This window comes from Cryptomeria japonica, chromosome 4, assembly GCF_030272615.1.
Source record: "Cryptomeria japonica chromosome 4, Sugi_1.0, whole genome shotgun sequence".
Taxonomy (NCBI): domain Eukaryota; kingdom Viridiplantae; phylum Streptophyta; class Pinopsida; order Cupressales; family Cupressaceae; genus Cryptomeria; species Cryptomeria japonica.
The window spans coordinates 587249757-587259809 of NC_081408.1; the positions used below are offsets into that span (position 1 = coordinate 587249757).

At 34.5% G+C, this 10053-nt stretch overlaps 2 protein-coding genes across 2 annotated transcripts; both read left to right on the plus strand.

The window, feature by feature from the left end:
- Positions 1–898: 898 nt before the first annotated feature.
- On the plus strand, positions 899–2695 carry LOC131076220 (cytochrome P450 750A1-like). Its single transcript, XM_058013293.2, has 2 exons — positions 899–1853; positions 1966–2695. Exons 1-2 carry the CDS (start codon positions 942–944, stop codon positions 2575–2577), a joined length of 1524 nt encoding a protein of 507 aa, XP_057869276.2. The 5' UTR covers positions 899–941; the 3' UTR covers positions 2578–2695.
- A 4311-nt stretch (positions 2696–7006) lies between these two features.
- Positions 7007–8638, plus strand: LOC131076259 (cytochrome P450 750A1-like). Its single transcript, XM_059219279.1, has 3 exons — positions 7007–7039; positions 7153–7917; positions 8027–8638. The coding sequence occupies exons 1-3, from the start codon at positions 7007–7009 to the stop codon at positions 8636–8638; spliced, it is 1410 nt and encodes a 469-aa protein (XP_059075262.1).
- Positions 8639–10053: the final 1415 nt, after the last annotated feature.

Genomic DNA, 10053 nt, shown 5'->3' on the forward strand with positions numbered 1-10053 from the left:
CTATTGCATTTAACTTGTCAAAGGTATTTGGTCTTATTAATTAAGTTATTACCCTGTGAATTTTTTTATTACTCCAACTCTCAAAAATTTTGGTGGGCTTTTATGGTTTTTGTATGAAAAATCTTTACACTTGATTACGGAAAGATGTTAATGGATTTTTTATGAGAAAAAAATCTACCTTTTTAAATCTTTCTCATTATAAGTTTGAAAAGCCTTTTTTGTTACAGCTCAACTCTACAAATAATGCCTTATAAAATATCATTATCTTTATTTAGAGATTAAGATTTTGGATTTTGAATACACTTCAACTATTTTCTCACCATTACAAGTTTTCTATCTTTATACTTTTCAAATGAAATTGATTAAGATTACAGTTGATTATTTATGACATGAGTTATAATATTAAAAATAAATTAAATATAATTGTTTACTATTTTTCCCATCATCTTCTAGATGAGTGATAGGTTTAAGAGAGTATACTTATTTGATTAAGTGGTGGTCCTCTTCTATATATTTTCACTCTTATTTTTTCTTGTGACTGTAGTGAACCGAGACAATAAAAAATCATGTGCCCCACGCCTAGCTTTATAGATTCTTAGCCATATCTTTTTATTGAGTATGGTATTGTGGTGACATAATCAAATCGCGACAAAAGAATCATGCAACCGACCACGTTTGGAATTACATAGCTAAAGTCGTGCAACTAGGTTCACAATACTTATCTTGTAAATAAATATATTGAAGCTAAGTCATACATATAGTGACGGCTATACAGTTTTTTTCGATAAACCCTAATTGACACTGTCGTATCTACCTCCAATCAAACAAAGAGAGTGATGCCAAAACGAACATAAATTTGAGATAGACAGAGAGCCTTTCCTGCAATTTCGATCGACATGGCTTTCTCTGAGTTTTCTGCATCTTTGCATGCAAGAAATATAATGAAAGATGGTCCCTATGCTCCAGCAACAGCTGCAGCATGTGCACTCATTGTTTTCTTGTGGGTTTTGCACAGATTTAGCGTGCAAAGGAAGAATACATTGGGATTCAGATTGCCCCCGGGGCCGTTTGCATGGCCCATTATTGGAAATCTGAACCAGCTGAAAAGGCTTCCTCATCGTGATCTTCATGAACTTGGTAAGAAATATGGGCCCATTATGATGTTGAAATTGGGCTCTGTTCGCACTGTTGTGGTTTCTTCTTCTCCCATGGCCAAGGAGTTCTTGAAAACCCAAGATAATGTTTTTGCCAGTCGACCTCGTACTGCTGCAGGAAAATACATTGCCTATAATTTCAAGGATCTGATTTTTGCACCTTATGGGGCCTATTGGAGACACATGAGAAAGCTGTGCGTGGTAGAATTGCTGAATACCAAAAGGATCCAGTCCTTCAGTTGTGTACGAGAGGAAGAAATACTTTTGGCTACTCGTTCAGTGTGGGAGATGTCTGGGCAGGGTAGAAAGCTTGTTAATCTCACCAACATGATTTCATCGTTTGTGCAGGCAGTCATGTGGCGAATCCTTTCCGGAAGAACAATTTCTTTTCATTGTGACACTAATAGCGAAGAGATAAAGAAGATGGGTAAAGAGGTTTCAGCCACAGTAGGAGCTGTCAATATCGGGGATTTCATTCCTTACTTAGACTGGTTAGACTTGCAAGGAGTGAACCGGCGCATGAAAAAGGTACACAACTCCTTCGACCAAGTGATAAGGAAAATAATAGAGGAGCACCAGCAGCGCAGGAGAGAGTTCCACAAGGAGTCTGCTACTAAGGACATAATTGACGTGCTCTTGGAAATAGGAAAACTCAATGGAAGGGAAATCACAGAGGAAAACATTAAAGCCATTGTTTTTGTACGCATCACTTCTTATTTATAGCACAATCCCTCTTTCTTTTTTTTTTTTTTAAAATTTGATTGGTAGTTGTTTTCCTTCTTGATCTAACAAGGCTGAATAACTTTTGAAGGATATTTTCATCGGTGGAATTGAGACGACGTCTACTTCGATAGATTGGGCAATGAGTGCGATTCTTAAAAACCCTGGTGTGGCCAAGAAAATGCAAGAGGAAATCGATTCAGTGGTAGGCAGGGAGAGGACTGTAAGTGAGCGTGATGTAGCAAGCATGGAGTACGTGCAGTGTGTGGTGAAGGAGACGCTGAGGTTATATCCAGCGGCACCGTTGCTGCTTCCACATGAATCCATACAAGATTGCACAATTGGTGGATTCTTCATTCCTGAGAGAAACAGGCTTATTGTCAATGCTTGGGCTATTGGAAGAGATCCATCGTTGTGGGAAGATCCTCTGGCATTCAAGCCAGAGAGATTTATGGGTAAAAATGTTGATATTGTGAGAGACAGAGACTATTTTGATATACTGCCGTTTGGTGCAGGAAGGAGGGGATGCCCAGGGGCAGCCATGGCCGTTGTGACCATGAACCTTCTCTTAGCTCAGTTCATTCACTGTTTTGAGTGGAGCGTGGAGGGGGATTTGGATATGACGGAAGTCTTTGGATCCACCACGCCCAGGAGTGTGGAACTTCTCGCTCGTCCTTCCTTGAGGCTATCCACATGCCCTTAATTTTAAAGCTATATTTCCCATCTTCTGCTAAGAAGATGACGTTTTTTATATGCTCATATAAGCTCTTTCTTTCCTCTACTCAATCACTCCTATAGTTTATATTCGTGATATTATTTGTTTAAACTCTCTAGTGAACTAGTCCAATAAATGGAAGAATATTATTTGTAATTTTGTGATCTAGTGTATGTGAGACTTTATGTTCATATTGATAATAAAGAAAATGACAAGTTTGATTGTATTATTAGAATTATTTGTTTGATGTTAAAGTTTTTTATCATTATTCATGAGAATGCATCATTATAGATAATTGTGTATAAAGTATTTAATTATAATGTGTTTTGAAATTTATGTATAATTTAATAATTAATAATAGTGAGAATAAATTCATATTTATTTGATATCATTCTTAAGAGAAAATAATAAAAAGCAGAAGATACAGCCAAAGATGTGGAAAAATTCATATGAGAGAAAAAATCCAATCTAATTAAATAAATCTAGTGAGCACTTCTAGTAAGTGGAAGAATAATATGTATTTTAAATAAATCTAGTGAGCATTTATAGTAATTGGAAGAATAATATGTATTTTAATGATTTATTTATGTGAGATTTCATAATGAAATTGGTAATCATGAAATAAACAAGATTTTTATTTAATTGTTTAACATATTATTAAATTAATATTAGTATGATATCAATCTTAACATGAAATGACAAAATGTAAAGCATACAATGAAATATTTGGAAACAAATCTAGGGGTTAAAGCTAAATCCAATAAACATAAAAGAGATTAGAAAGAAGGAAATATGATTGGTCAGATTTTTGACGCACAATACAATAAACTAGAGTATTTTGTGTAATAATAATAACTAAGAACAAAATATTTTTTCATTGTTTCCCTTGATCTAGTATTATTTTTGGCCCTTGAGTTTTTAGAGAATACCTTTCAAATGATAGAGGATAGAAACAAGATCCTAAGAAGGGGTCCATGGTTCATGGTGAGATTAGAAATATATCTTAGATCCTAGTATCCAAGCTTTAATCTAGAAAAGAAACTTGTTAAGGAGTAAACTTACAACAGTGAGTCCCAAACTAGAGCCTATTATATGCAATTGCATGATCTATTATATGTGAGATTTTAGTTTAGATTGATAATTAGGAAAATGATTTTTTTATTTAATTGTTTAGAAGATTGTTGGAATTATTTTTGATGTTATAATTATTTTTAATTATTCATTTTTTTTATTAAATAAGAATTCATTATAATATGTGTATAATTTTTTTTTTATTACAAAGACAATAATGTGTTATTTTAATTTATATTTAATCCAATGATAAATAATAGTGATACATAAATTAATAAAAAGTAGAAGACACAATGAAAGATGTGAAAAAATTCATAAGGAAAAAAATTAATCCAATCTATTTAAATAAATCTAGTGAGATCTTCCTCTAAGAGGAAAAATAATATGTGTTCCCATAATTTATGTGAGATATTCATAACTAAAACGATAATAAAAAAATGAAAAGGTTTTTTATTTAATAGTTTAACGTATTATTAGAATTAATATTAATTTTATAATAATCATAAGAGAAAATGACAAAATGTAGAAGACATAGTGGAAGGTATGAAAAAATCAAAGGAAAAAAAGTTAAATCCAATCAACACAAAATAGGTTCAAAAGAAATAAATATGATCGGTAAGAATTTGGATGCACAATACAATGAAATAGAGATCAAAGGAGAGAGCCAAGTACCTTGTGTAGAAACAATGAACTAAGAAATTAGGATTTGGTGATTTCCCTTGACCCAATATTATTTTTATGGCCCTTGGGATTTTAGAGTCCACCTTTCAAACAATGGAGGATAGAGACAACATCCTAACAAGGGGTCCATGGTTCATGGTTGTTGGTGTGAATACGAACATATCTTAACTAGTTCTTAGTTAGCATCTATTCACACATGTTAAGTTTACTTAGTATAGCTTAGTTGTTACATGTAACTCATTTAATATTATTCATGTTAGTTATCATAGGTGTCATTCTAGATAGAGATGAGTCATAGCTCATTATTTAATATTAGTTTTAGAATGCATCATGCATTTAATTTTGTATCTAGGGTAGTTGTAACTACCTCATCAACTTTGGCCTATTCAAGAAAGGCTATTGTAGATTTGTAAATCATCTCAACAATATATATATCATTTCATTTCCTAGTAAAATCTCTCTCTGTCTCTCTGTCTCTCTGTCTCTCTCTCTCTCTCTGTCTCTCTCTCTCTCTCTCTCTCTCTCTCTCTCTCTCTCTCTCTCTCTCTCTCTCTCTCTCTCTATGTGTATGTGTTTGTGTGTGCGTGTGTGGAAGTTTCTTGTAGTCATTAGTCTAGCATAGGATGTTGCAAACTCCAATAATAGTAAAAAAGGATTATAACTTAGAGCCCGTTATCCAAGTTTTGATTTAGAAAAGTAGGTTGTCAAGGAAAACTATCTCAGCTATAAAAGTAAAAATTCTTCTTAAACTTTGGTCAAGAAGATATCTTTAAAGAACAAATAATGTCACTAGGATAGTGTATTTATTTCTCCCTAACCACATAAAAGATTAAATTGGCCGCATACATATGAATATGTGTAACAATTGATTTGAGCAAGTCAATTGGGTAGGTTGTTAAATTAAATTCTTCCTTAGGGTCATGAGTATAGGAGTTGAATTATAAATCATAATTTATATAATATTATAACTATTATCTGAAGTTGGCCCCACAACCAAAAAATGTGATTTAGGAAACAAAAATTCATTTAGATCCCTTATATTAGAGCATAAAATATGGAAATATGTACTCTTGAGAATATTCAAAATTGACTATTAGTAGAATAGATACTTCACTAAATGTAGGTGATGAAGGGACAAGAATTGATAAGTAAAAGTCTCACTCTCCATTGTTTATTAGCGTTGAAGCTAATGGTATAGAATAGACATAACCTATTAAATACGACCCTAGAAGTGTTTATCTATATATGGAAGGCTCAATTAAGAATGACATATAGATTGATAATAAGAACGACAAAGAGGAATTCTTCAAAGATACATATCAAGAAAATGTTAGTATCAAGGATTCAAGGATTCTCTATAAGAAAAAAAAATGAGTTATATCAAATCCCATCCCTCAAATTTAATGGTGTCCTTGGCTAAATGAAACTTGGAAGGGTAAGAGGAAGAAAACTAAAGGCTACTTTTAGCTACTTTTTGGCCCTCGTCTTGGTACACTTACTAGATGGTTATGGATTACAATATTACTACAGTCATGTATGTAGTATGATCTTTTTTTGTGTATGATATTAGGGAGAGAAATTTTTCTTAGATCTTAGATTCCATGTATGATATGTCATGCCTAAATATTAGCAAACTTGTATATGGGATGTTTAGACACAAATCTTTTGAATTTTCTTGAGGAATATGATAAGGTAAATTTTAAGGCATAATGAACTAAAATTATATCTCTTTAATTATCACGATACTTACCTCTAGGGCTATATTACTAGTTTCTACACAACCTAAAGTGGAGAAAAGACACCCTTTCTTGTGAGCTAGTACTTAACTATCTATTTTTTTATTATGAGTCCTAACTAATCATTCTAGGTTGACATGCAATAAAAGTTTAGATTTAAGTTTTGATCTTTTCTTAAGGATTGTGGATTTGTAGTTTTAATCAGAAACTAGGGTGATGTTTTGGCATTTGGTATTGGTTGTTGGGTGTTTGCGAGTGAATGGTGGTGTAGTTTTCTAGTGTTTGAAGTTATATGGGTGTTTTTGGTGTTGCGTGGGTTTATCTTTGGATTTTGTTGTTGTTGGTCATGCATTTTGGTTGGGTTGCTTTCTTCCTTTTCAATGCTTTTTAATGATTGATTGTTCCACAATGTGTGATGTTTTTTACTCATCTTTGTTGGCTTTACCTTCAAAATAAGAGAATATTCTATGATGATAATTTATTAAATTCTATTCCACATCGCCAACTTCTCAATTATTTGCAAATAGATGTTTATATAATGTTATTTTATATTTTAAAATAAAAACTCCTTGAACCTCTCCAACTAATCAATTTAAAAATCTATTTTTTAAAATATTTACAATAAATAAATTTAATAACCATAAAAAAAATTAAAGAACCATACTTCATGGGTCCCTGCGCTCCTTGAAGCCAGCGTTTATTCAATTCTAGTTCTATTTTCTATTGAATTTAGGGTACTGTGGGGTGCAAACAAAAAAAAAAAACTATAAAAAAGCGTCAAGCTGCCTGATGCGAATATCGTGCAAATAACAAATTATATTGTAAATAAAAATCTGAAAGCTAAGTCATACATATCGAGAGAGCTACAGAGATTTTTTTGGACATAAATTTGAGACAGGTAGAGCGTTTCCTCAATTTTTTTAATCGACATGGCTTTCTCTGAGTTTCCTTCAACAGCTACTGTATGTGCACTCATTGCTTTTTTTGGGTTTTGTATAGATTTAGCCAAAATACATCGAGATCGAGATTGGCCCCTGGACCGTTTCCATGGCCTATTATTGGAAATCTGAACAAGCTGAAAAGACTACCCCACCGTGATCTTCATGAACTTGCTAAGAAATATGGGCCCATTATGATGTTGAAATTGGGTTCTGTTCCCACTGTTGTGGTTTCTTCTTCGGCCATGGCAAAGGAGTTCTTGAAAACCCACGATAAGGTTTTTGCCAGCCGACCTCGTACTGCTGCAGGAAAATATATTGGCTATAATTTCAAAGATCTGATTTTGTCTCCTTACGGGCCTTATTGGAGACACATGAGGAAGCTGTGCGTGGTAGAATTGCTGAATACCAAAAGGATCGATTCTTTCAGATGTATACGAGAGGAAGAAATGCTTTTGGCTATTCGTTCAGTGTGGGAGATGTCTGGGCAGGGTAAGAAGCCTGTTAATCTCACCAACTTGTTTTCATCGTTTGTGCAAGCAGTCATGTGGCGTATCCTTGCCGATACCAAATTTTCTTTTAATGGCGACACTCATCTTGGTGGTCATGGCGAAGAGGTAAAGAAGATGGCATCTGAGGTGGCAGCTACAGTAGGAGCTGTCAATATTGGGGACTTCATTCCTTACTTAGACTGGTTGGACTTGCAAGGAGTGAAACGACGCATGAAAAAGGTACACAACTCCTTCGACCAAGTGATTAGTAAAATAATAGAGGAGCACCAGCAGCGCAGGAGGGAATTCCACAAGGAATCTGATACTAAGGACATCATTGACGTGCTCTTGGAAATGGAGAGTCTCGATGGAAGAGAAGTCACAGAGGAAAACATTAAAGCCATTGTTTTTGTACGTATTCACCTCTTATTTATGAGACAATCTCAAATTTGTTATTTTTTTTAATTTGATATGTAGTTCTTTTCTTTCTCGATCTAACAAGGCTGAATAACTTTTGAAGGATATTTTCGTTGCTGGAATTGAAACAACATCTACTTCGTTAGATTGGGCAATGAGTGCGATTCTTAAAAATCCTGGCGTGGCCAAAAAAATGCAAGAGGAAATCGATTCAGTGGTAGGCAGAGAGAGGACTGTAAATGAGCGTGATATATCAAGCTTGGAGTACGTGCAGTGTGTAGTGAAGGAGACATTGAGGTTATATCCAGTGGTACCCTTAATGCTTCCACATGAATCCACAGAAGATTGCACAGTTGATGGATTCTTCATTCCTGATAAAAGCAGGCTTATTGTCAATGTTTGGGCTATCGGAAGAGATCCATCCTTGTGGGAAGATCCCCTGGAGTTCAAGCCAGAGAGATTTATGGGTAAAAACGTTGATGTTGTGAGAGACAAAGACTCTTTTGATATGGTGCCATTTGGAGCAGGAAGGAGAGGATGCCCGGGGGCAGCCATGGCCGTTGTGACGATGAACCTTGTATTGGCTCAACTCGTTCATTGGTTCGATTGGAGCGTGGATGGGGACTTGGATATGACGGAAATCTTTGGAGCTGCCACGCCCAGGAGTGTCGACCTTCTCGTTCGTCCTACACTGAGGCTATCCACCTGCCCTTAAATTTAAAACTATGTTTATTATTTCCTTGTGGAACATGTGCAATTTTTTTAATGTTTGTCATGAAAGCTCTCCTGTGTGTTTGGTGAACCTACTCCAATTATTCATATTACTACTATTAATTCTGTAATTTCGTCAACGAGTTTTGCGATCGACTTAATAATTTATATAAGCTCCCATGTTCTTTGTGATCGACTTTTAATAATTTTATAAGTTCCCATGTTCTTTAAATGCAAGTAAAAAGAATATTGTCTTCTTTATCTCTTATTTAGAAGAGAAGATTATAATGATTTAGTAGTTGAGCATTCCAATAATTAGAAGATAGCTGGTTATATTTTGATCTATTTATTGAACATATGTATGCTATTGTTTGAATATCAAAATATGTTTAATTTATTGTTGCATTAATAAATATTATATATTTAAAATTATTTAAAATTCACTTTACAGTTATCATTGATTACAACTAAAATTTATGTAACTACTTATTATTTGATATAAGAATAATACATATTTTTAAGCTTATAATACTTCATATGAAACAAAATACAATGTTCTCATTAATAAAAAGTGGGATATGGATTGTACCCTTACAAAACTAGGAGGAACTCACAAGCTGTGAGACCACCAGACACCCAAAAGAAGGACACCCATTTTTTCAATGCAGGCCTTTTAACTAGAGCACCCAATTGGCGGGAACAAGGGTCCCGAGCCCTTAGCAAGTTTTCACTTTTAGAATGAAGGGGTTTAGGAAAGCACCCCAAACCAAAAACTAAATGAAATCCCTTGCATTGACCAAGCAGTGAAGGAAACAAAAAAGTAACAATAGATTTTGAAAGGCATCCCATAACCTTTTTCCTACAAACACAACAAAATGAACCACCTTAATAGGTTCATCTACAGTAGAGCCTCTATGAGACAACAAGCTAACAAAAAGGGGCCTCTCCACCTAGTGATCAATAACACTTAAGAGCATTCCCTGTGGAGAGCGATTGGATCCAAAAGGACAGGGGGTAGAGGAGGTGAATGTAATAAACTAAGATGATAGAGTCCAATAGAGGAAGTTAGTGCTCAATACCAAAGTAAGCATGATAGAATTGATGCACACATTGGTTTAGTGCCTATAAGGTAACTATCTCTCGTTGTGCAGCTAACAACCACCCACAAACAACATTAAAAAACTAACAACAATGGGTAAATCATCAAAAATAGGAGTAGACACAACCTCAGAACACCCCCAATGCCCGCCACCCCTAGACAACCTAGAGGTCAAAGCCCCAACAACCCCCCAAGAATAAACCACAATAGGATCACTAATTAGGTTTTCAAACCACACAGCCTCAGGAGAAACATGAGAAACCAAGAACACAACAACCACCTCCATAGGAGCTGTGAAATCACTCTCCTCCATAGAGGCT

Bases quoted from the DNA above. Each gene is read 5' to 3' on its own strand.
- LOC131076259 (XM_059219279.1), top strand. From the start codon at position 7,007: ATGGCTTTCTCTGAGTTTCCTTCAACAGCTACT. The intron at 7,040-7,152 runs GTATGTGCACTC...AATCTGAACAAG, and splicing joins AGTTTCCTTCAACAGCTACT to CTGAAAAGACTACCCCACCG. The intron at 7,918-8,026 runs GTACGTATTCAC...TAACTTTTGAAG, and splicing joins ACATTAAAGCCATTGTTTTT to GATATTTTCGTTGCTGGAAT.
- LOC131076220 (XM_058013293.2), top strand. From the start codon at position 942: ATGAAAGATGGTCCCTATGCTCCAGCAACAGCTGCAGCATGTGCACTC. The intron at 1,854-1,965 runs GTACGCATCACT...TAACTTTTGAAG, and splicing joins ACATTAAAGCCATTGTTTTT to GATATTTTCATCGGTGGAAT.